At 40.0% G+C, this 27,404-nt stretch overlaps 1 protein-coding gene across 1 annotated transcript; it reads right to left on the reverse strand.

The window, feature by feature from the left end:
* Nucleotides 1-756: 756 nt before the first annotated feature.
* Nucleotides 757-26,951, reverse strand: LOC140929360 (uncharacterized). The gene is made up of 16 exons (XM_073379158.1): nt 26,556-26,951; nt 26,260-26,365; nt 24,455-24,518; nt 22,468-22,667; nt 20,964-21,093; nt 18,958-19,101; nt 15,796-15,947; nt 14,117-14,185; nt 12,598-12,652; nt 12,241-12,273; nt 9,623-9,761; nt 6,968-7,049; nt 4,590-4,649; nt 3,731-3,791; nt 2,461-2,514; nt 757-2,265 (listed from the first exon to the last, which is right to left on the reverse strand). Exons 2-16 carry the CDS (start codon nt 26,356-26,358, stop codon nt 2,174-2,176), a joined length of 1,434 nt encoding a protein of 477 aa, XP_073235259.1. The 5' UTR covers nt 26,359-26,365; nt 26,556-26,951; the 3' UTR covers nt 757-2,173.
* Between the last annotated feature and the right edge of the window lie 453 nt (nt 26,952-27,404).

Here is a 27,404-nt window from a genome sequence, read left to right on the forward strand (position 1 = left end):
CCTCTCATTTCGTATTATCGTTTCTGGCTCACAGTTCAAGTAAAGGAAATTTACACTCAACTTGAATTTCGCGAGTTTCTGAGGCTCCGTGAATTTGAAGATTTTGAGTCAACATCTCCATAGATTACAAGTTAATAACGATATATAAAGGCCGAATGTTATAGCAAGGGATGATAGAGGCTCTTACTGATTGCTTAGGATAGAGTTAATGAAACCATTCAAAGATTACGCTGACGCATTTCGAGGTGAGTACAATTTCGATATAATTTGTGAGGTTGAGGTAATAACTATAGCCTGGTCCTGGGTTTCTTCTTCAGGCTTTTGAAGTATTGTTTTACCGTGCTGTAAGACCTGCGAGCAGTTTTCCTACCATCTGAAATCTCAAAACAAAGCAAGCGCTGCGAACAGTCTCTCTTTTGCTCGAAAATCTGTGACGGAGGGGTATAGCCTATTGTTGGGTTGAAGTTAAACCCCTCCATTGCGCTTAAAAGTTTTGCTTACCCTCCCAGAAAAATTAGCCCGAGAGGAGACGGATGTAAAGGAGAATTAGGATCATAGAATTAAAGAAATACCCCCAACTGAATAGTTTTTTGTGAATTACCGACTACCGTTGGTGGTTCGTAATAGCTTTTAGCGCCAAAATGTCAACAGCGAAGACTGCATTTTTATTGCCATGTGTCATGCCTTAGAAGATTTGAAAAACAATATTATTAATATTGACCAGAGAATCATGGGTAAAACAGAAGTCAGATGATATATATATACATATATTTTTATTTTAAACTACTTGTAGGGCTGAATTGTTCATAAATGGACTAAATTTTTCCAGTGTCGGTGTATTTTCGATTCCTTTGTCTTGAGTACATGACTTTCTGTGAATGTAACGGTTAAATAGAAAATGAAGTGTGCTAAGGGTTGAAGAAGGGCTTAAAGGAGCTGTGTCACGAAATTCAGCAATAGTAGGAAATTACAAAATGCCCGTTAAGTTAAGAGAAACATAAAAATAACCGCTTAAAACTTTAAAGGAAGGTTAAAATAACATAAGAGAAACAACATCTGCCACGGATGGGCAAAACTGAAGAAGACTGAAGCGGATTGAAATTAGGGTTTTTGAAAACTGTTCAGCCTAACAGTTTTTCAAAGTTGATCCCTGTAGCTTGCAACTTCAAAAATAATGTTCAGGAGACGTATTTGTTTGTCTCGGATCTCTGATTTTGTCATTTATCTGTAATTTCTTTGCTTTATTACTTTGAGTTCCATAGCGATTGAGGGCGAGTAATTGCCAAAATTAAACAAAATGAACTGGACTGCCGTGACACAGCCCCTTTAACTCCTAAGCTGCAGCAGAAGCCGTTGTTTTGTCAAGGCAAGATTTAATTACTTGCCCACTGGCAATTTCCTTGCTGAGGTTGTCACTTGGGGCAGCCTTGCTTAGGCCTTAATCTGCAGCTTGTGGGTTCTTGCTTTGTCTCTTGTCCCGGCACACATATTTGTAAATACTTTTCCATCAGTGATACCAAATTCAAAATTAATTACTATTTCAAATTAAACAATGTCTTGAGTTGAAACCTACGTGGACGCAACGTGCAGTCATCGAGTTCAGATCGACGTTCAGTGCTCGGTGAAATGAAAAAGAGAAAAAAAGGAGACAACGAACGAATCACATAAATCAAAAAAACTGTCGAATTATAGACTTCTTTATTCTGCTAGCAGTAATTTTAAAGAAGGAGATATTCCTAAAAGCATGTTAATTAAAGATATCTGCACCAGCAAATTTTCAAAGTTTTCTTTCGCGTTCAAATGTTTGTGCAGTGAGTTCATCGGTAATAAGCATAATCTAGTTTTTTCTTTCGAATTTATCTTCGCAATAATTAAGGGAAAATCTACTTGAAAGTTGACGATTTAATTACCGGAAGTTGAAGAAAAATTTTCATTTCTGTTTCTAAGAAAAAAGACTGCGGAAGACTGAATTAAGTTCTCTAGCTTGTGTACAGACGCCTCCTCCCCTCAAAAAAAACTTGGAGAGCGTGCATCTTTACACAGGTTACAAGTTCTCTTGACTGTCTCAACGAAATCAAACTATGCATGGATTCATTGAAATATTACCGCCGCGATATGCCTAACTTGATTTTCCTTTTCATGACATTGATTTTCCTTGTAGCCTGCAGTACCATCACGCTAGTCCTACTAGCACAAAAAGGACGATTGGTACGGTAATGGCTGCTATGGTCGTGGATGAAATGCTTGCTTCAGCAGTTGATGAAACTGTTTGAAAAATGAGAAGAGATGTTAAAGATAGCTAAAGATAGGTCTGATCTGATAAGACCAGTGGCGAGACTTTGAAAGGCCGGATAAGACCAGTGCTAAGACTTTGGTAAGTCTGATAAGACCGGTGGCAAAGCTTTAATAGGTCTGATAAGAACAGTATCATTTTGTAAGGTCCCTAATCTACTTTGGTACCTGGTGGTGGCGGTGTACTCGGTTTGGCGGTACTAGGCACTTTTGTAGGAAGAGCTGATGAAGGACAAAATACGAAAAATCGATTTAAGAGTATTTACAAACAACATACATGAAACCAAAAGCTCGAATTTACCGAAGAAAAAGTAAACAAGGCTGATTGTAAATCTTTGGGCAAAGATAAAAGTCGTTTTGAGCTGTCTGTGAAAGAGAATTGTTTAGTCTCAGTACTGTGGCGAAATAGCCTTCTCCGTTATAGTCTTTCTATCGCCGACAATGACAGTTTAGCTTTGTTGTATTTTGAGTGCAACTCTAAAGGTTTCTTAACTCTCTCTTTGTCATTGTTTGTGCTTTAATATTATTCACACAGTTTGATCAATTCTAAAGACAGAACGGTTGAAAATTCTAATTGTGTTGATTATGAATTGCTTCTTGCTCGGATATCTCTCTTTTATATAGGTAAATTTTGGTAAAAGGTGGCAGGGGAGTGGGTTAGCCCGTGCGCAGCCCCGTATTTTTCCGTAAGATCGTCGAGATCGAGCGCTTTACGTTCGCGGGCGGCCATCTTGGATGAGTGTCAAATCTAATTAGGGGGCGGGGAACGATTATAAGCCCCGACCCACGGCCCCTCAGTACATATGAAATTAAGATAGCCGTTTGTACTTGTAAACCCTCGATCTTGACGATCTTACGAAAAATAGGGGACTGTGAACAATCTGGGGGCGAGGGGGCGGTGAGGGTGGAATTGGCGAAATGGCGCTTCTTCTGTAGCTTTTCTTCTCCCCATGATGCCTCGTGTTCTCAAGTCTCCTCGCGCGTTTAGTTTGGATGATGATTACTCAAGATCCGTTTATATGGAGAAAAGTTGTCCCGAGTGGAGGGTCGCCCGCCTACCCGAGCTACCCTGAGCGAGCCACCTTTTCATACATTTCCTTACAAAACACGGCGAACTGTTAACATGCATAAGAAACAAAAGATTGGCCTGGCTAGTAGAGTGACCCGGGTCAATATTTTGTGATGGTAGAGTCGCATTCCTAATCGGGCCAACTTTTCTCCATATAAACACTTTTGCTCACCAAGCGGGGTCAACTCGGTGAAGGCGAGACAATCAGAGCATGCGCGAGCGCTGTTCGCTCGGGCAACCGGGTCAACTTTTTTTCTCATATACGTTCTTTAAAGTTGACTCGGTTAGGAGGGTGTCCCTCCTTCTCGCGGAGAACAAGTTTTCTCCATTTAAACGGAACCTAAGTTTCGAAGATTTTCTACAATTTACCTTGAAAACGCTCCCCTTCTACAGGTAACAGTAGGCAACTACTTTCATCGTAGGCGAAAATCTGCAAAAAGACATGGAAGTGATGAGATAATTCGGCGCTCTTTCCTTGTAAAAGGTGCATCTTCTTATAAGCCCGTACCCCGTACCGCCCCCCTCCGGCTATTGCTTTTATCCCGGGGGAGACATTCATAGCTACCTGCCGGAAGAATGATGCTACGGGAACTTTGTCTAGTCATGGTAGGATGGAAATAGGAGGGTCGACTACAGTCGAACCTGCTGCAACCGACCACCCAAAATGCGGAGGTTTACTGGTCGCTTACGGGAAGTGATCACTTACAAGAATCGCCACACAGGGAGTCTCTTCCGAGAGGAGGTCCCAGCACATCTACTTTTTGGCAGTGAATTCATTTCATGCAGTTTCTAAGTTGTGCATACGTGTAGTCTCATGTTGTTAGTGAAAGTTAAACTTCTTCGTATACCGAACAGAGAGACCACAACATGCGTCAAATGGTCGCTTACAATTAAGAGGTTAAAAACAATGGAAAACTAAAAAAGGCGTCAAAGAAAAAGTGATCGCGCTCGCTTATGAGAGGTGGTCGATTACGAGAAGTTATAATTATCGGGCTTTGGGTGAGAAAATCTTGGTGAACATTTTGTGTAGGTGGCCGCTTATGGGAGTTGGTCCCTTACAAGAGGTGGTCGCTCATGGAGAGTGGACTGTTTCGATTAAAACATTGATGAAGGACACTTGTTTAGCGACTACCAACAAACTAGCCACATTAATGAAAGAAAAATCTGTCGGGTAAGTGTTTCACCGGGCATCGTTAGTTTTAAGAGCTTTCTTGCGTACAATACTTACGACAAAGTGATGCCATTCTCCCTCTGTCAGATTTTGGAAAACAAAGCTTTGGACGGTTCTCTGCGAAAAATGAATTAAAAAAAGGCGTTCCAATTTTGACTGTTGAGTTCATATAACACATAAAAACCAGTATCCTATAACTTGGAGCAAGCAACTTCTACGTACTCGAGTCACGGCGTTTTATCTTCAGATCGATTCTGGCGCGAACTTAGAATATTATGTTTGTCCTACAAACCAGTCAGCGAAACCTAGAGACCTAGTTCTTCTTTTTGACATCCTATTCTCCGAATGCCCTCATTGAAGGAGCGGAACTTTTTATTTACACCGGAAAAAGTGCTCTACAATGTATCTAAAAATAAACCGCTAAGTGAAAACGGCCTATTATGGGAGTTGCGTACTCCTCATTATGGGCTCCTAATAAAAAAACCTGTTTAGCTCTACTTGTTTTGCTAGAAACTACCTTCAACTACAATTGCAATCCTCCAAGAAAGCTCTCAAATTAGAGAGCAAATACCCAATCACCCACTCAGACTGCCCCAAGTCGACAACTTACTCACAGGCTACACAGTTTTAGAGGTGTTTACCTCTACCAAGTAATGATTAGTTTACACGTTTAAGACATGTGACAAACTGTCACATTCCTTTAATCCATATTGATTATATTCCGTTTGGTTCACAATCGCTAGTTTGGAGAGAAAGACATTCACGTTTCTTTCGAAATTTTGAGTATTTCTCAGCAAACGAAAATGTTTGATAATGGAACAGCAAACTTTGGACGGGGACCGACCGGTTAAAGAGGACCACCTCTAAAGGTGGTTCACTTTTTCAGGAAAATTCTCCCCCGGACTGGCAATCGGGAAATTTCAACACGGGAATAAAAACAAAAGGAAATACGGTTTTTTTTTCTCGTCAAATAAGCGACGCGCTTTTGAACTGCAATTTTACCTCATAGTAAATCTTTTTAAAAACGTCTATAAAAGATCATAAAGAAAGGTTGAGCCGATTGCTAAAAAGAAGGATTTGATTAGTATGTATCGAGGAGCTCTTGTTAGCGGTTTTGTAAACATTTCGGTCTACTCAAACCGCTCGATAGATCTTTTTTAAAATCTGAGATTCTCGAGATTAACTGTCTTTTTACATGACCTTTGAGTTTCAAGATAATGGATATCTTGTAAGGCAGTAAAATAAGGGCTAAAATTCGCAAAGTTTTTGTCGGAAAAATTTCGTGTTTACAAGTGAGAACCTCTCATTATTCAGGGGTATTGTCTACAAGTTTCAGGTTCACGTGAACAGCGGTAACTAGCAATGCATTTGAAATATGCAGAAATGTTAGATATTGTTGTCCACGAAAATATGAAACTTGGGGACAATACCCCTTAATAATGAGAGGCTCCCACTAGTAAACACGAAATTTCCGACAAAAAATTGGCGAATTGTAGCCCTTATTTTTTTGGTCAAACTTGTGAGGTATTGACCTTGAAAAACCCCATCGAGCCACCTTATATCAGTGAGCAGCTTTTATGAAGGAAACGATTTTAAATTATGTTGAACTAAACAGCTTTTAAACATGTTTAAGCTTTGGAAGGAATGGGGCTTTAGTTTACCGGCCTTAGACCCTGTTTACATGGAGTGGGGGACCCCGGTTTAGTGGGGTAGGTTTCCTTTTGTTTTGTGTTCCCCAGAGCGTGAAAACAAAAGAAATCAACCCCACTAGACCGGGGTCCCCCACTCCATGTAAACAGGCCCTTACAGGGGCTGTGTAACTTTACGTAAACGTATATATCACTTGCAAACGACAAAATCACAACTTCTTGTCGAACAAATATACTTCCCAAGCATTGAATCGAACGTCACAAACAACAAAAAATGAACTTTGAAAAACTTTTAGGCTAACAAGTTTTCCAAAACCCATTTCAATCCGTTTTCATATTCTTCATAGACTGCGAGCGGTCTCTCCTTTTCTTCAGGTGCACGCGCGCGCGAGCGAAGAGCGGCGAAGCCGCGAGACGCCTCTCCTGTCTCGCGTCTCAAGTCACGCGCGTGGTCCTTTGCGTGTCTCGAGCGTTTTGCTCGACGGACCAAGAAAAAAGAGAGACTGCTCGTTGTCTATATTCTTCAACACTGAGTTTGTCCATCCAAACCAACTTTTGTATTTGTTGTGTTATCAATACCTTTTTAAAATGTTTTGAGCGATTATTTTCATGTTTCACTAAGTTTGGTGGAAGTTACTACTGCTAGAATTTTGATACAATTCGTGACACACAGCTTCTTCAAGAGACCACAGAATGGTTTAAGGAAGAATTTGCTAATAACAAATGACCTGCTTATTGGGAAAAAAGTGAAGTATCCGTTTCTTTAAAACAAGAAAAACCCCCTACCAATGGATCGGCAAGATGATCCTTAATCTGGTATCCTTGTAGTGCGGGACAGACACCACCAGGACATTCCTGCATTACCAACCTAGTATATAAGAAAACAAGCATCAGCAATCAGAATAGACGAGTTTCGTATTCCCGGAAGACCTAGGACGAGTGCTTGTTTTTGCGTCAAAGCGAGGCTAATGCGGGTCACTTCTCACCAAGAAGACAAACAAACACGAGAAAACTGCGGCTGAGTTGCTTTAAAAAAGGAAAATTTGAAACGTTGAAAGGTTTTGGAGGTCTCAAAACTTACTTACAGGCTTGAGAAATCATTGTTTCAAACAGCAAAACGAAAATCAGCTCGTCATCACTAGGAAAAACAACGAACCTCAGCCTAATCAATCGGCGCCGGAGTATGTTCAATGACAATGTGAAGGTGGTTTCAGAATCCTTAAACAAGGTAATACCCTGAAGCCATTTTAATTTTACTTTCAGTGATGGTTAAAAGTTCTTTAAGCCATACCTTCCATTGGAGTGTACGTACTTGTCGAAAGCCTGCATGACAGACTGCAACCTTCTTTAGAGCTGACATATTTTCTAACGGAACGAATGCAAAATCTTGTGTATTTGAAAAATAATAAACCGAGGGGGGCAGACGTCCTGCAAAAATTACTTGCACTGTCATACAAGTTAAATCGGTTTAAACGAAGATGACTAAAATGGTGTAAGTTTATCGTACATATGCTTTCATTTAGGTTACATTATTTGTCAAGAACTCGAGCAGAATTTTTAATAATTATACAGAAGATATACTGAGCAGTTTAAACTCCATTTTACAGTGAGAGTAAAATAGAATACTAAGAAGTACGAAAATTAAAGGGAATAAAATAATGTCATTTAAACAAACTTTACCCTTTTCAAACTTAAAAAGTCTACTTCTTCTTTTGGCTTCGTCACTTTTTTTCCTTTCTTCCGTTAAGTACGATCAACTTTTCCCACAATTTCGTTGTTTGCAACAGATATCCCTTTGGCTTACTGGTAAAGTTTAAGCTTTGAAATCTCACTGTTTTAAGATTTCTATCGTTTTCCAGCGACTCAGCGCAAATTTTTGTTTTTGCAAACAAACAAGTTGACCAGCATTAGCCTGGCAGTCGTGCTCGTCCCATGGCCGTCGGGGAATACAAAACGTGCCTACTACCGAGCTCCAATTAGTAAAACGTCGTTTTCTTGGTTCTTGAAAAAGGCAATTTAAAACAAAATCAAACAAACAAACAAACAAGGGAAAGGAAAAGAAACGAAAAACAAACAAACAAGCAAAAAAAAAAAAATGATCTGTGAGGTTTGTGATTGGCTAAGAAATCGCGCGCCACCTTATGAACCAATAAGATTTTGGATCAAAACCGTTGTCGGCTTGTCGCGGCTGTTGTTAGGAACTGTGCAATAATTATCAGGAGTTGTGGGGGGGGGGGGGGGGGGGACTGAAAAACTAGAGGGGGGGCATTACATAAAATTGCTGCCAAGATAGGGGGGCTCAAAGTAAAATCAGTCATTTGACGGAGGGGGGGCCTTAAGTTTTATTCGAAATGTAAATAAAATTAAACCCAATAAAAGATTCTCAATACAGGCATCATGATAGACTGTAACAAATATCAAAACGAACAGCTGTTAAACGATTATTGAAAATATTCCATCAAAATGAAAAGCAAATTCACAACTGATTAATTTTAACCTGTCTTCTATGTAAAGCAAAAATCATGAACTTGTTTTTCAGCTTCCCCCATAAAACAATGGGAATCAAACAGATCTCGTAGACAAGCTTTGTCGGTTTTTGATGTGAATAAAAGTAATGTTTGCTTCATCGACTGAATCGATTTGCTGAATTCCATATATATCTGGCTCATAACAAAGTTCATCAGGCTCTCCTCCAAAGGATCTAAAATTAATATAATGCAAGCTCTTTTTCGTCTGTTATTTGAAGCGTTCAATCTCCTGTTCTTTGATTTTTTTCTCTGCTCGTTTCTCTTTCTGGCTTCAGAAGTTTTAGATTTTGAGCCCACGGGGTAAGCACCCAGGTACTTAGCAAATGCTTTGTCTAAATCTTGGGTGGGGGGGGGGGGAGGGCGACGTTATTTTTAACATACCAGAGAGGGGGTTAGAACTAATTTTTTTGGTTTTGGAGGGGGGGGAGGGTACTGTCTAAGTTTTTGCTAGATAACTCTAGTTTTTCAGCCCCCCCTCCTGATAATTATTGCACAGTCCCTTACCAGTCTAGATCCTTTTTATTTTAGTTTCAAAGCCCAGGGGGGTCCTCTCTTAAAGAGTAAGAGGTTAGACCTCGGGGCAGAGCCTCCCCGTATAAAACCTTGTTGAGTACTCCTCCCTCCCCAGGGTGAAAAACACATGTATTAAAACGAGCACGTTCCGCAAAAGTAGGCATGAAAATTTATTCAAGATTCAGCCGTGGTAGACAGTCGCCGTGGTCAATTTCTAGAACAGAATTTTCTAGAATTTTCTAGAATTTGTAGAAGTTCCCCATACCATGCATACAAAGGCGATCTTAGTCTGCCAATAAGAATCATACTGATTCCCCTAATTATAGGTCTCACAGTACATTTCGCTACAGGGTTGTTAAGCTTCCCATTTCAAGTCAGTATTTACATTTTATCAACTTACTTGAAAAATGTCGGCCTTTTCTTGCCCCACGCGTCGTTACTCCAGGTAGCATTAACAGTTGTCAAGTTAACGGACTGATTGTTTTTGCGAATATCAAAGTCAACATATTCTGAGACTGTTTTTGCTTTATATTGTTGCCCTTGAAAAAAAAAAAGGATGGAATTTTCTCCTTTGTTACATTTAAACAGCATCAAATCTCGCTTGAGAAAACAGCCGACATTTCGCAACCCCGGCACCACTGGTTACCTCGCGAAATGACGTCTGGGAAACAAGTACAGAAATTTCATACTGATGAATAGGTGGGTCACTACCCAGATCTGGAAAGTGGTTATGATTGGTTGAAGCAAATTTCCCACGCGGCACGACCAATCAGAAGCCCTACCCAGATCTGGGTAGTGACGCGTCATCAGTATGGAATTTCTGCGCTCGTTTCTCAGACGTTATTTCTCAGGGGAAACCAGTGGTGACGTCGCAAAATGCCTGTTTTTTTCTCAGACTACATCAATTCAGAATCACACCACGACTGTACAACGACGATATGATGCAGCCTAGTCTTTAGTCGTTCTCTTTTGGTCCGTTGTCGGTGACGTCAAAGCTCGCGGTAGAGTCCAGGATTGACCGCGCCGAGAACGCCTAGGGACTAGGCTGGATATGGTGTACTCACTGCAATGTAAAGCTAGTACTGGTTTTAGTTCTGTTAATGTTTTTGTCCCCCTAAACGTTTGTTTTCTTTGTTATTGATTCACAGTAAAAACTCGCGACTAAGAACCTTGGTTTTAAAAAGGGACACAGTCACCTATGGGACCGCGCTGACCTGGACACTACTTTTGCCAGTTTGAAAAGCGTTTACCTCAACCCGAAATCAAATGTACGCGTCGAATATACCTAGAAATCCGCTTCAGTCTTGCCTAGTGTTTCATTCGATCGTCGATCTTTTCCTGAAAACCTCTTTTTGAGCAAACTTTTACACATATTAATTTGGTGAAAAACAGTATCCACAGAAACATGAACAAAAGAGGGTGAGAAACGATTGTAGGCCCCGGGCGGAAGAAATCGCCTTCGTTTCCCAAAATAATAACAGAAATGAATCAGCAACATTGGCGAGCAAATAATCGATACATTTAATTTGAAAATTGGCGGAAAAGGTTACCAGGAAAGGTTACATATATTTGGAAAATCAAGCTTTCTCGACCTTAAACCGTCGACAATGATTCAGAGTTCGTGTCATTTTTCATCTCTACTGATGTTCGAATTCGGAAGCATTCGTCGATGTTTGGCTTTCCCTGGACAAATCCGTCGGTGAATTCTCAATGGTATATAAAAAAAATGAGTGCTCTGATATGGCCTTGGGTCTATAATCACAATTTCGGCTTGTAAGTAGTTCAACTCTTCAAGCGGTTTGTTTAGAGTATTCGGGATATATTAGCTTCTCATATTCTGTTTCACGCGCGTGTCTTGTGACATGCAAATCAGCCAAGAAATGGTATCTAGTGCGCATGTGCATCAGCTGACTGTGTCCCTTAACCTGTTAGGGTTTGCCAGTTAGGCCCCCTGTACACAAAATGAAGCAGGTTATTATTTTCGAAAACCTATATATAAAAAAGAAATCTTTACACTTGGGCAAACAAGATAAGTCAACATTCAGGTTCCTCTTTGGAGACCGCAATTGTAATGGTATACAGGTTTTACCCAAGCTGAATACCACTAAATAATTTTTTCGCCAGAAAATAAGAACCGATTTAAGAATTAAATCTTAGATCACAACGTTCAATTCTATCGTTTCCGAACGTTTTAGTGTGGACAGTGGAAAACGCATCAAACAGTACTGTGGACGCGAATCGATCGATGCGTTTTCGATGACATCTAAAACACATACCGTATTTAACGATTAAACGCCGCCCCCGAATAAAAGCCGCATTTTATAGCAGAAAAAGCAATAAACGTCGCCTTTGAATAAACGCCGCGTCATGCTATGGCGTTTATTTCAATAATAGACTCAAAACGCAAATACATAATCAAGTTGGAGCATGCCTAAAAAACTTATTTTCCTTGGTTGTAACAATGTTTTAAGATCAGAACATTCGAAGCTCAAAGGAGTATACACGGTAGTTCAGCTTAATCAAGCTTTGGAAATTTGCTTTTATTGATAACAATGTTTTTTTAGTTCGAAGTGAGTATACTTCAATGTTCTTTCACTAAGCTTCTTCCCTACCAGAAACAAATTGGATTTTAAATAAACACTGCCCTCTTATAAACGCCGCACTCGAATCACGAAAAATTTAATAAACGCCGCGGCGTTTAATCGAATAAATACGGTACGTTTGAAAACACTTTAGTGTAGACAGGGATTAAGTTACGTATTTTACAAAATTTTTATTTTTAAACCGCCTATTAGAGGACATTTGATACTAGACACTTTTCAAACTAAACTAAGTTTTAAATTCCCTCCCTAGTTTGCCCTATTGCATATCTTTACCTTCCTGTAACCGCCACCTCTCTTTAACGGACACTTACCACTGTTGCTGATGGGGTTTGTAATGGAGAAATTCGATGAGTGTATCATGATTAAACAAAAATCCTGAATTCTCATTTAATATAAACAGTGTTGTTCGACTTACCAGCGTCGCATCCGCAAAATCCACTAATGCAGTCTGTGAAAAAAAATAGGAATGGAAGATAAATGGTTCCGTACTTTTTCTTCATTGTTTACGGTAGCCTGATTGGTTGAAGCAAATTTCCCTCGCGGCAAGATCAGTCAAAAGAAAGAACACTACCCAGATCTGGGTAGTGACACGTCATCAGTATGGAATTTCTTCGCTCGTTTCTCAGACGTCACTTCGCGGAGAAATCGTGGTGGCGTCGAAAAATGTCGAATGTCTCTCAGGCTGTGTACGGTTGAATTCGAATAAACAGAAAAATAACCGTATAAAATTCCAGCTATTAGAAAATGGCGGAGAATGTCAGAACATACTTACGCGGGACGAAGAAAGTTGCCCGGGTCTCAAAATTGTCAGCGAACCCAGTAGTAATCTGTAGAGGAAAAAATTCATCAGTCTTGACCGCCGCCTGGTTAGCTCAGTTAGGAGAGCGCCGGTCTGCTGAGCCGGAGGTCGCGGGTTCAAAGCCTGGCCGGACTAACACTCAGGGTCTTGTGGTTCTTGTGGGACGTAAAAGAACCCAGAGACAATCTAACCTGCTTAGCTAGCGGGATTAGAGATCGTGTGCTGTAGCTTTTTCACGGCGGAGCCGCTGGAAGATTGATAAAAAGTCACTGATTCAAATCTCTCTCGCGGTTGTCGCCACCAAACTTACCGCGCGCGTAACAACCCCGCCAAGTACGCGGGTTACTATGCGTGGAGCGAACACTGAAGCCGCCTGGTCCCAATATTCTGGCGTAAATATCTGGCGTAAATATGGCCGCTAGTTAAGGCTGCGTGCAAACGGACGCAACAGCTACCAACATTGTTGGCCCAACAATGTTGGGAGTTGTTGCGTGCGTGTTGGCAGTGGCGTGCAAACGGATGCATCAACTCCCAACAATGTTGGGACCTGCAGTGCATCGTGGGAAGGATACAACCCATAAGTCTTTGTAAACCATGCGTAATACGCGTGCGCGGCCCCAACAATGTTGGAAGAGCTGTGCAAACGGATCCAACATTGTTGCGCTACGCTTCGGCGATCATGGAACAAAAGCAATGTTGGGAGTTGTTGGCTGAAAAGTTTGACCGGTTTCAAACTTTGGGCAACAACACACAACAACATCCAACAACATGCAACCGGGTGTGCAAACAGACGCAACATGTAACATCCAACAATGTTAGGAGTTGTTGGCCAACAATGTTGCGTCCGTTTGCACGGGGCTTAACGTTTATTTGACCCAACACTGAACCCGCAAGATCCCAACATTCTCGCGTTAATATCTGGCGTAAATATGGCCAATAGCTAACGTTCATTTGTTCCAAATATAACTTTGACAAAAATCACAAGTATTTGATGGTAACTTAAGCAAAGGTGGGGCACGAGAAAAACTGCCTCAAGGAAAAACACATAAGGCTGTGGTTAAGCTAGAGACGCGGAGGCAGAGAGAAAACTCGAAAGTTCCGTTAGGAGCTAGCGTTGCCGCGGAATTTACTGTTTGCCGCACTGACATGGCAAAGCGTGCCAATTAATTACTCTCAAAATAGGGCTTTTGGCCATTTTACGGTGGTGGTAGTAAGCGTTTGGTGTGGAGCGGGGATGGACGTATTTCCCATGGAATAAAAAGTATCCTGACCTTCCATTGTGTCACATGTATTAGCAGATGAGGTTTTTGTGGGGAGGGGAGATGGGAGTATCTCCAAGGGGATAAAATATCCTGACCTTATATTTTGTCACATGTATTGTCACAAGTATTATTCGTGATAACAACCATTAACGCCTAGTTTAAGCAAAATCGGGTGATTTGAGCATTATGAAGCCTTTCCTGGCCCTGCCTGGTTTTTATCATGGACTTACCCTGACGTCATAGGGACATCCAAAGTAGAGGCTTTGTTGCGGTTGGAGAACCAAAGTTTCACTTGACCGCTAGGCAAATATAAAGAACAGCAACAATAAGGGTATTACAAACAGCGGAGAATAGCTAATAAAAATGGATGAAAATAAAGGGAATTTTCGAGAAGTAATGTCTACCCGTGCATTGAGAACCTATAATTATAGTACATGATAGGTGGGATCTAATTAAAAATTATTCCACGAGTGCGCGTTGGAAATGAGATGGTAACAGCCAACGAGGCGCGTAGCACCGAGTTGGCTATAATCATCTTATAGCCAACAAGCGCAAGTGGAATAATTGTTTTATTAAAAACGCCCACAAAATATCGAGAATTCTTCCCGACTTTATTTGAAAACACAACCGATTAATTTTGAGCAGACGCGTACAGTCACCATATTTGGAGAGCATGGTATAATGGCTCATATACCATGATGACTAAGCCAATCAGAGCTCTACAGTTGCATTATCCAGTTTTTAATAATAGTCCTTATTCACGACACCCGCCGTCTTTGCACACGCTTTAGGATTGATGGGATAAAAGCAATGTCAAGTGGTATTTCAGGGGGCAAACAAGTGATGAGATTTGCCAAAATGCCTTTTGCACGATGGCGTCATTTTACTACTTCTACCAGAATCCTTCAGGGTTTTGCTTTCTTGTAGAAATTATTGCTTTTGTTATTTAAACCTCACTGGGATTACCAAATTTAAATATGAAAAAAAAAAACGAAATGAATTCTGGTCTCAGTAGTAAATAGACATCATCCTGAAAATGGACGAGTTTGTTTATTCTCTCAAAACGAGACGACAATTTAATAGTCATGCAAAATGTACAGCGCGAGCTTCACCAAGTTTCACGTCATTATTGCTTGCTGTGAGGATAACTACCGTCGCTACTGCCTCCAAAAAGTAACAATGATTACTTCCACCCATAACTTGCCGTTATCGTCATTTCGTCAGTTCTTCATTTTCTGTTGTCTAGAATAAACAAACTCAACCGCAATTTCTTCAATTGGCAAATTTAATCACTTATTTGCCTCCTGAGAAACCACGCGACATTACTTTTATCCCATCAGTTCTTAAAAGCGCGCAAAGATGGCGCATATCTTCAATTAGGACTTTTAAGCCGCCCCCCCCCCCCCTTCCCCAAATAACAAATAATAAACAATTTGGAGGTAGCACATACACTGAGTGTTTCTTGGTCTACCTGATTCCTAGTCGAATTGGAATTTGGAAAAGTTGGTTTTTGAGGAGAGGGGAAAACCGGAGAACCTCTCGGAGCAAAGAAGCGACCCAACAACAGACTTAGTCCACATATGGCGTCCACGCTGGGAATTGAACCCGGGCCACATTGATGGGAGGCGAGTGCTCTGCGCTCTTGCGCCACCCTTCAGTCCCCGATTAAATTCCCCCCCTCGGATATAAGCCCCCTCCAAAAGTATTGAAATGTATTCGATGGAAACGCCTTTTTTATTCCGGTTAATTAAGCCCCCCTCGGATATAAATGAGCCCCTCCGTCTATAAGCCCTCCTAAAGCCCCTTGCGAAGATGTACAAGCCCAGGGGTACTAAGCGGCAGTTTACGGTTATTTGAATTAATGAAAAGATCGGTATGCTTCTCATAAGGTTCTGAAGTGGAGAATTACCGGAGTGCTGACATCGATAGGGTCAGCTGTAAAGTAGAGAAGATTTCCAGGTCTTTGGCACACGTTGCGGAGCTCGGCAGGAATATTCGCGACAGTAGACAGTAAAACTTCAATGTTCAGGCCGCCGGTTTCTTTCAAGCGTACGTGTGCGTCTGTTGAAACAAACAATTAAAAAAAACATGTTTGGAATTGGATAAGAAGCGATTTCGTAAAACATCAGAATATAAAATACTGCGCTAATGTTCCTCATAATAAAAAGCTGAAAAACAGTTTAAAAAAACGACGACGTTTCGATGTTCAACCAAAGTCATTATCAAGTCCACCAACAAGTGTCTGTAAGTTCAAAAAACGTTTTTTTGTACGAATGGGATCGGCCTGGGTGTCGGATTGATTTCTTCTATTGGGAGCATCTCATGAATGAGGCATTGAAAACTTTGTCTGGCACTTGTAAAAGAACGCGTGTTCTTTGGGGTTGCCTAATTACAGTTTACACTGGTTTTAGTTGTTTAAGTATTTATATTGTGCAACAGACACTTATTTTCTTTAAACTTGATAATGACGTTAGCTGCAAGTAGTTTAAGCTGTTTATTAACTAATACTAGTAATAATTGCAAATTAGGGGAGTGCGTTCAAGGGGGAGGGGTCGGGTGGGTAGTGAGTGGTACCGGTAAGGGGGTGCAAAACCTGAAGAGCCTGTAAGATTGACAAATCAAAATCAAACACTTTTATCAATATGAATATCAGCAGCTGTCTCAGTTATCAGTGTTATTGTTTATCCTGCCACTTTACAATTCGTTACTATTTCATTTTTCCTCAAAAATGCAAGAGCGTTGTACTGTATTTTTTACATTTACTTGGCTAAACCTCTAAGTAAAGTACATGTAAGTCACAACAGGTCAAACACTGACTACGATCCTCAGGATATTCTTTTGCACAGTAGTATGGTCAATAAAATTGGCCTACAGAAAATTAAAGTCATCTGAAAAGTGTATTGTTTAATATCATAGGTGACGAATTATTCCTTAATTTTGGCGCGAAATTTCAGCGTTAATTTATAATTTCACATGTGAACTTACAAGATGGCGATGAAGATGCCAGGGCATTAAAATATGCTTTAGAAAACCTAAACACACGAAATGGTACATCAAGAAGGATTCTAACGGGTATTTTGTCTAATTCTCGATCGATACGATAAAGCCAGGAAAAACATATCAAAACCTAGCGTTATTCGTCACCCATGATATTAATAGGTAATCAAATGGTATACTCGTGAAATGAGGGAAAATTTTCACTGGCGTTTTCTCCAAATTCTCAAAATTTCCTGAGCCTTTTTCACTCATCACCATTCGATTACACATACTAACAAGTATTAGTTTATAACTTCCGTAAAACGGCTGTTCTGAAAAAATGTGAATTGTAAACCAAACTACACAGCAAAGGAATTTACTAACAAATTTTGAGTGGCGTTACTGTGCCTAAATTTCTCCAGGCCCTTGCTTTAGATTTTCCATTATTTGTCTGCAGTTTTTCCGGGGAAATTTTAGTCGGCAGGAAGAAAACTTTTTACGGACAAATGTATAGAAATTTTAAATAGTGATTCTAGCACATGTAGCTGCATGTAACGTCCTCAAACTTTTTCAGTAGAATCGTTAGGAGTGAAGCTTTAATTTACAGTTCATATATTTTTTAGAACAGCCGTTTTACGGAAATTGTTGGACATTAAATTCCCATACAAACATAGCCTGCTCCAGGCTCTCAGATAGTGGGGAAGACGCGGAAGTAAAAGGCAAGCGAAAAGTTGGCGGGGCGAAAAAGAGGAAAAGGAAGGGAGAGAGAGCCTGTAATCATTTCTTTTACAACCCTCTGCCACTGACTTTTGGCACGTTTGAGATAATTAGATTCCGGCTGTAACACTGTTGAATTGTCAATGAGCTGGAATCTTGCTCAAATTTCTCGCGAGATTAGAGCGGTTTTCACTTGACTGTCGAAAGTAATTGAGGAATTGGTTTGGTTTTGGTTTTACTACGCCCTTTGGTTGGCTAGTGTATTTACTTTGGTTTTGGTTTTACGACAGTCAAGTGAAAACCGCTCTATTTCGCGCGGCGCTAATCCCTTACGCGAGCGTGATCAATTTGGAGTGTAAAAAGCGGGTCGGTAGGCAAAACACGACTTTTACCTCGTGCCAAAATACTGCTTGTTCCAATGAATATTTTCTCTTACGGATAAATTATGCTCTGGCGGGGTCTACACAGGTTGACTGAGCAAACTATGTTGCCGCTTGTTTCATGCTGGGAGGTCGTGACACGCATATTGATTTTCTGCTGTAATTGTTTCTGGTCGGCATGATTGATGATTTGCCCTCTGATGCAAGAGCATTATCTTTGACCTCTTTTAAAATGTAAAGTTCTTCATCGCGGATAAAGAAGGGTTTTAGGTTGTTTTAATTTTCTCTAAAGTCCCTCCTCCTCCTCCGCCGCCCCTTTCTACCCAGTTTCCTCCCGTTTTACTTTCGTCTTCGCGCTCTCTCAATTCAGCGGGCCCAACTATCTCGGAGCCTGGAACAGGCTAATACAAACACTGTCACTAAACTTCTAATGCCGTTGCCTTCTAGTCAAGATGGCTTCCAAAACCGTGATAAAGCTTATTTCGCAGTTTTGGATTGCAGCTATTTCCTTTGTTATTGATTGCAAAGAGCTGAAACTTGCACAAACTGCTCAAATTGACCAACTCTTTCAACTTTTGACCCTAATGTGTATATACGGCGAAGTTTTCTATAGGGTTCAATACCTCGCATGCTAACAATGACGTAAGTAAGGATTCTCCTATTGAAAGCATTGTAGTCTGTCGCTTATATATACATGTGTAAGCAAAAATAAAAAACTGCGATCACGGTGGTGGACAAAACACTGTCCCCCAGTCCATGGAATACCCCCATGGACTACCCATGTGGACTACGCCGCTGACGGTTAGTGATTAGGGCTTAGAAACTGAGTGAATCAAGTTCCATCCTGGAAAACTGACCTGAAACCCGATTGGTTGACTCACTCAGTTTCTTAACCCTAATCACTAAACTTGAGCGGCGTAGTCCATTTTACGGTAGTCCATATGGGTAGTCCATGGACTGGAGGTCAATGTTTTGTCCACCAACGATTGTGTACATACCGGGGGGATAGTCCCAAGACAAAATAGCAGCAATTCGAGGAGCCGCGAATGGAACCTCGGTTGCGTTGAAGATGACACGAACATTGAACACCGGACATGGAGTAGGCTTACCACTCAAAAAGTCCAGTCCACTCTCACAAGTACCTGGAAAAAAAAAAAAAAAAGCGCGCAAGTTAAAAGGGGCTGTGTCGCGATTGTCCGGTTCAGTTTATTAATAATGTCAATAACGCTGTAGCCTGCGTAGAAGTAATGAGCGCAAGAGAGAACGTGGCGCGCGAGGGAGGAGGGGGCGCCTGCCCGAGAGGCCCATGAAAATCGTTTCCCGCCCCCGATACAATTACAGCCGCTGCGTGATCTGTCAAAAATTTTCACAGCAAACGATTGACCTCGCACGAACAAAGCGTGCCAAGGCGTTGTAATTGTACATTTACGGCCTAAATATATCTGTTATAAAGATCAGCTAGGTTATCTGATTATAGAGCGATGGAGTAATAAACCGATGATAAATACACAGCATTAAATCGTTTTTAGCAAAAGGCACCATAAATACGAAGAAAACAGAGTCAAAAATGGATATTTTTTAAAGAATGCATGCTGTGTATTATAAAAAGCTAAATACTTTTCTCTGAGATGGGAACAAGAGGAACCTTCCGCACTCTCAAAAAGCGAGTGAAAACGATTTTCAAGGGCCTCTCGGGCAGGCACTCCCTCTCTCCTCGCGTGTCTCCCTCGAGCGCCCCGTTCTTTCTTGGACCCATTACTTCCAAGCGCCTGCAACGCAGGCTAGTATTCGCTCTGAAACTTGAGAAGTTACTTGTAAATGACAAAATCACAGCTTTGCATTGTGTCAAACAAATATGTCTCCCAAGCATTATATCAAACATTACAAACCACACAAATGAAATTTGGAAAACATTTAGGATAATAAGTTTTAAAAAAGCACAATTGCCATCCAGTTCAATCTTCTGTAACACTGTCCATTCGTTCCTTATTTTTGTAGTGCCTTGTTGTTTATACATTATTTCATGTTTTGAGCAGATATTTTTGTTTCACTTAAATTGGTGGTGGTTCCCACTGCTTAAATTTAGAGAAATTTCGCGACACAGTTTCTTTAAAAGAAATATCAGAAGATAAGATGAGAAGAAGAGGATAATGATAATGAAGATGATAGTTACGTAATGACAATGAGGTTCCTAAACGGTGATAATAAGAAATCATTGAATACGACTGAGAATGAAATGAAGAATTAGGTAGATGGATCAATAATCCAGCCCTTTAGATTTCAAGACGAGGAGTTGCTTAAGCTACCAAATACTAAGTAATATCATTTTGGCGGGAAAACACGAGAGCCGTCGTCATTCCACCCCAGGTTTCAGCGAGAATAGGGACCTTACGAAACCACGACGACGACAGCAACAGGAACGTCAAAAAATAATAGGTTCGTTTAAACGAACAACAACGGATTTTTTCTTTTGTCAAACGAAATGTTCTCTCTTGTGTTAGGGTCAAATTTTGAAAAGGATACCTCAAATTCTTCAAAAAGAGACCAAAAAAGCCTTTAAAAGGTAATGAAAAGGGACGCTACTTGATATCCTTCAAACTCTTAGATTGACGTAGACACGATTATTGTGAAAATGGAAAAGTGATTCTCTTGTTCTTTTTTTAAAATTCCCCAGCCTCCTTTTTTCCCTTTATTAAGGCAGAATAGAATTTGTATATTATAAAATATTCGTTTATATAATGTCTAGGTTTAGTATTTATTCAGCTTGTGTAAAATTATGTAGCCTAGCCTGTCTCGACTAGCCTTGCTAACTAACTGCAGGCCAGTTCTAGATATTTCTTGTTGAAAACAGTTGAACTTGACTTTCTATTATTTATTTTGAATGCGGTCTCTACAGTTTAACTCCTGTCGTAGACATACGGTCAACGATGACTTTGATGATAATGAAAATTAACAACAATACCAACCCATCCCCTCCCCCACTAAAAATATGCCAGAAACTTACTATTTGTTGTATAAAGAGGACTCGGCGACGAGAAGTTGGAGGTGCCTTGAAGTGTTATTGCTGCTAAACGAAAAGAGAAATTTGTCTTGGTGACAAAATCTTGGGGAATCTTGAAAGTTGTGAAATTCGTCTGCAAGAAATAAAAGAAGCATCTTTCTTAAGACTTACCGAATATACTGGAAAGAGCATAAAACTTCCACCCGCCATAAGATCGAGACGCTTATTAAAAAAAAAAGGAATAACAAGAAGTCACGACACAAACAAGAAAGAAGAACAAGAAAAGAAAACCATTAATCATCCACGAGAAAAAAATTTCTAAATGATTTGCTTACAAGTACTGCATAGCAACATTACGTTTTGCATTTAAAACGTGTCCAGTTTGTTCAAAAGGCGAATAGCGCTATCCACCGGATAAATCCCCTATCCAGCGGATAAGTAGTACGAAGACCAATTGCGTTATCCACTGGATAGTGATTTATCTAGTGGGTAGCGCTATCCACCTTTGGAACAACTGGCCCCAGGACTATAAAATTCAAGGGAATCGAAAAATGCTGCGTTTTTGTAAGTAGATCACAAAATGGTGCTTATATCCGAGACTTGACCATTCAAATAAAACCTGGCGATAGATACTTTGTAGTGGTGTTGCGAGCGAAACTGAATTGTACTTGACCAACATAAAGTCCCCACTCATACTACTGCGAAAACTCGTATTGCTTTACCTTCCTCAAAACTCTATCTGCGGCGCTCACGCAATCAGACCAAAGTTAGAAGAGGGAACTGCTGGTCCTCTCTACTATGACCAGACTGAGCGGGCGATGGTTGAAAATACGCCATTATGAATGACACGCAAAAATGACGTGATGACTACTCGTTAGATGAAACTTGCAACGCATGCACAATAGAAAACGGGGTGGTTGCCCGCACAGTTAACTTGTTACAAGTTAGTATATATCCCATAAAGACGTTTCTTCTCGAAGGGTACAGCCCGGCACTCTCGAGAGGAAGAGCGGCTCATAGGCCAATATAGGAAATGCTCTACCAATATAGGAAGTGCTCTAAATTAGAACACTTCCTATATTAGCCTATGCTACGCCCTAAAGGGGTACCTTTTTTCAGGTTTCAAGTATATCAAAGGGTAGGGAATTTTGATATAAAAGGGTGGGAACTTCTATATTTTCTAAGTATTAAAAAACGTTCTTTAATTGAATTGTTTCCACAAGACGTGCCTTATGGCTATATCACTTTAATTTTTCAAACGTTACACGAAAATCAAATGACAAGAAGACTTCATGTTTTAGCGATTTATTTGGGTAGGTATGTAAATATGTTAAAGGAGTAACATTTTTCAATGGAAGGTACGTACACGAGTTAGATACTTTTTCTGTCAAAGATGGTGTATAAAAGGGTATGGGCTTGGACCTCGGGGGGAAAACTCCCCGTGCAAAACTTTGTTCAGTAGTTCCTCCCCTCGGGACCATGCATACTGAAGCTAACAAATGCTTACCGTGAGATATTTCTTTATGACTGGCAAGAAAGAAGCTGGATCAGAAATATTTTCATGCCTCTTGACCTCCAACACAAAAATAACTGGCGAATCATTATAAAGCTGACTATATTCTGTCCACTGTAGAGTAAACTCGAAGTACTCTGAAGAAAGTAGGAGGGGTGGATTTGGAGTAGGAGGCACCAACGTTACATTGCTATCTGTAAGAGAAAAAAATAACAAAAATTTGAATAAAAGAATATAAATATTGAAAGCTCTATTAACAACTAACGTAAATCCTCTAGTAAGCCCCCCAGGGGGCTTATTTATTCCAAATATGAGGGGGGGGGGGGCTTAATATAGACGGGGGGCTTATTTAATTTAGCAACATAATGGTATCAGTTCTCCATAAAGAACTAGAATACATAGAGGAAAAGCTCGAGTTGGAGGTCATGCGGCCGAAGATTAAAGACAAATTTGTACTTTCTGGTGAATTAACCATCCTGGATCAGTCCAAATGAAGTTTTATAGTCATGATTGATTAATACAGTCCATCATTTATTAGTAAGGGGGAGTGTTATTAATAAGGGGGAGTGGAGGGGGGCTTAATAGAGGATTTACGGTATTCAACTTTTATGATTAGCCTAAGCTCGGGGTAGTAATTCATGGAACTTCTGGTAAAGTTTAAGGTGGCTGTGTGTAAATTCATAAGGAAATCTGAAGAGTGGATTTTGCATAAAGCTACAAAATTCAAAATTTTAGTGTTGTTTTAAATTATTCATGTTTCCACGGCAACGATCGAAATCTTAAGTTAAACCTAATGAACAAGATGCCTTATAACTGCGTTTTGGCCGTGTCGAAATTGAGCTTTGTACCAGCAGAGTCTTTAATAACAGCCCCATAGAAAGGTAGCCATTAGCAACCTATCCAAATGAGTTCAACAACCTTAAAACAAGAAGCGTGCTATACACTTTCATTTCAAATGAAGTATATGTTTTTCTTAGCTGTCAGCTACAAGACTAATTTAAAAAAATCTATTTCTCTATATTTTAAAACTTAAATAGAAAAAAAGCTGTACCTAATTGCACCTCAAAAACCTTAATAAAGTGTCAATTCGAAAGCCCCATCGCAGATACCGAATATCTCTGGCAGATATGGAAAAGTTGACCCTATCCTGGGCATAGAAGAATTTGCATAAAACTCTTCTCTAACTTCAGATATTCCTCATAACACCATTCCCGATCTGAGACCTTAAATTACTGTCATTTTCAAGCCAGAAAGTCTTAAAATCACACAGGTAAACCTTTGAAGTAGCTTCTATGTGTGGGAAAAGCATTCTTATTCTCCCAGGGGGAATTCCCCGCCGGGGGGGGGGGGGGGGGTTTGGCCAGTAATTTTTGCTGAGTATGTGCCGCTGGCCTCTTAGAGTCCCTACCTCATTATAGTCTATTCTGTGGCCAATTATAGACCCCATCTTAGTCCCTTTTGGCAAATAGGTAATTTTCGTGATCTCAACTTAGCCATTTTCTATTTTTACGAATTTACTTATTTTTTGAGTTGAATGAAGAACACTTACTTTTCATCTACAGTACAAACATTCTCGTACGTTTGTTTACCGTAAATATGAAGAACTGTCTAATCCCCCAAAATCCGGAAATGTGCGACCCTATTCTAGTAACTCCATTGAAAATGGGACCTCATTATAGTCAACCCAGTCGTGAAAATGCGACCCCATCCAGTGGCATATAAAGAAGTAACCCCCATCCCCCCAAGGGGAAATTCCTACATAAAAGTGACAGAGATGCTTTTCGTCTCGCTTATGAGTGAAAATTGCAGTTTTTGGTCGCTTCTTCTCCCAGGACAGAAAGCCAATATACACAGTTGAACCTCCATACGGCCACCTTTCTACAACGGACAATTTTTAGCAGAAAGTCCATACATTGACACTTGTTTAGACCTCTCTACAACGGCCACTTTCTTCTGTCGCCAAGGAGTCCCTTTTACTTACTTGCCAGGTCTGCCAAGGTAGCTAACTGATCACAGGTTTCATTACACTGCTGAAAATCTGGAATCTGAAGCAGTTTGATAATATGATTAGTCACAAAATATCACACAGCTTATTTTCATTTAAAGTCAACTCTCTTCTTGCGATAATACGAACAACAACTAAATCCCAGGCAAATAATAATTTACAAGCGTTTGACTGAAATAAACTCCAGCTATTACGGACTCTCGCTAATGAGGACACTAACCAGACTAACTCGAGGTCCCGTGGTTGTCCTCTATAAAGGGAATTGAACTGTATGTCGATAAAATTGTTTAATTTTTTATTGATGTTTTGAATATCTTTGAAAATGTAACAAAAATCAGTAGCGTTTAACTTGAGCATGCTGGGGTAGATTTTTTGTTTAGCTCCAATCGGCGACAAAATATCGAAGAACATCGTTCGTTATACCGAGGTCTTCGTTACATATTGAGAAGATCGTTATATCGCGTTCCTAGGTTCTACTTTACGACATAATGAAACCAGGCGTCTTTATAACAAGCTCTATTATCCTTCCCGATCGAAAGCGGAAGTTGAGAGGTTTTAGATTCTTTTCATTCGATTTTGTAAATGTCATTACTTCTAAACCGCTATTTCTTAAAAATTTTACAGGTAGTATATATTGTAGTGTACATAGCTTGCACGTTTTATTATCACAACAAAAGTGTTATATTTTGTTATATGTTGTCTTCTTTGGCCCATTTTTCCATTTTTGATATTTTGTGGCAAATTTACTGATGTTAAATTTTCAAGTGAGTTTTTCGTCTTTGAAAAACAATTTGGAGGTTTTATGATCAACCCGCCTCCGATCGCGAGTGAAGATCGATATAGAAAGAGCTCAAGTGTTCTGATCACTTCAGGGCATACTCGTAAAATAGGAAATTTTCCGCGAAATTTGTGCTTGAATAGACAAAATTATTATTCTGTTAATTGAAACGGACTGCGAAACCCAAATTGTAAAGATTACACGCGATCGTCCGTCTCATGAAATTTAGGGTGCATCTACGGCAAACATTTAAAATTACACTAGTGCTGAGGCATAGTAATTATTCACGTTTAAATTCCTTTGATATATTATTCACATGTATCATATGAATGTTGAAGAGGAAGAGGGTCTCTTTCCTGAAAAAGATCCAGTGTTTACGGCAACAGGTGAACGGGAGCAGCGGTCTGAATAAAAACAAAATGTAAGCAATTCCATTTCGCGACCGATCATTTTTTCTTTTCGTTCTTGCGTAATTGAAACGACTCCAGACCTATTTATTCAATGTTGTTTGCATAATTTAAAACTTTTAATGACATAAATAGTTTTATATGAGATAATAAGAAGCTGCAATTGAACAGAAAGTATCTGACCAAGCTTAATGCTTTTGCCCGGCGGTTGCCGTTACATTTGAAATCGATTTCACTTTAGTGTAAGTCATGATATTGCACCCGTTTCACAAAACTTCCTCAAAACACTGTTCTTACACCAATATCTAAAAGTATCATAGTTAAAATATATAAAACAACCTTCATTTAAATGCGTGCAAGGATTCAGGGCGGTTTTGAAACATAAATAGCAATTTATCTGGCACCATTTTTTACCGGCGAATAGCATACTAAAAATACTTTCACATACTGGAGCACGTTATCGGGTAAACTTCTCATTTTGACCAAACTCACCTGAGCTCAGATCTTTCTGTTTCACTTTGTTATTATAAAATTTACATATTACGGAAACAACAAGTATTAAGTAAGTTAACTAACGTAACTTTGCCTTAATTTACCTTTGAGGAACAACTATCGTAGCATCGTTTTAAATTCTGACTGGAGCCACAGTAAATACAGACTGCCAACAACAAGACATCGTAAAACGTAGCCTTCATGGTTTACCTGTTGAAGGAAGAAGAGGGGCTATTGGAATGACGTGACAGTTTCAAAGCGTTTACTTACAAGTCCGTTTCATATGAGCTATGCGTGATAATTAAGTTTCAAAATAAAACACTTTAACTAAATAACAGAGTTAAAATTCAATAATCTGATCAAGTAGCAGATTGACTTACAGGACTTATCACTTACTTACCAGTAGTTATGCTTCAGCATATTACTCCGTTTTGGTTCGTTCCCTTTATTAATATGCATAAGGGTCGAGTCAATGACGTCACCCATTGTTATAACTGAGGTCGCTGAGGGAAAAAGCGAGTAGATTTCGAAAGCGCTATCGTTCTTGCAATCGCTTTGCTAAGGAAAAAAGTCTTACTGTCACCAATATTCTTTAAAACATTGTTTCAAACATGCAAATCGAATCGAGCTCTACACCTATGTCGACGATTGACGAAGTAGAGAAAGTCCAGCGTCAAAGGATAGCCAGTTGTATCGGTGATGTATTCCAACTGACTTATGCGGCTTTGATTGGCAAACTCATTCAACAAGAAAAGCTGAACCGCTGCCACGGTTGTGCTATTCAACACCCAATTCAAAACCATGATGGATAATGATGATGCGTGGATGTATTCCACGATGAAGTGGTGGAACAAGTTGACCTGAATTCAGTGCTGAAATTAAAGCTACCGGAAGTAGGGAAGTATATGCAGTACTCTTGGCTTCAAACTAGGTACATCATGGGAAGCGTACGTTACCGAGCTGCCAAAAATGCCGTGGAGCAGTATTGACCTCGCTCAGTATGTGACTTGATGTTGTCCAGCAGGGTGACGTTCTTCAAAGCCGTATTTTATACGCTCTATACTAAGGACCAAATGGCTCAAATGGAAGGATTTCGGTGAAGAAAGATGAACAACCAATGGACCTTGACTTGATAATTAATGACATTCAAAACAGGCCTTGTTTCTACAAGTAATAAAAATTTAATTTGTTTATGACTAAATTTTGAGTCAGTGTGTTTGTCTCTGTCTTAGTCAAGAAGGGGCTTTCT

The sequence above is a fragment of the Porites lutea genome, chromosome 3, assembly GCF_958299795.1.
Source record: "Porites lutea chromosome 3, jaPorLute2.1, whole genome shotgun sequence".
Classification (NCBI taxonomy): domain Eukaryota; kingdom Metazoa; phylum Cnidaria; class Anthozoa; order Scleractinia; family Poritidae; genus Porites; species Porites lutea.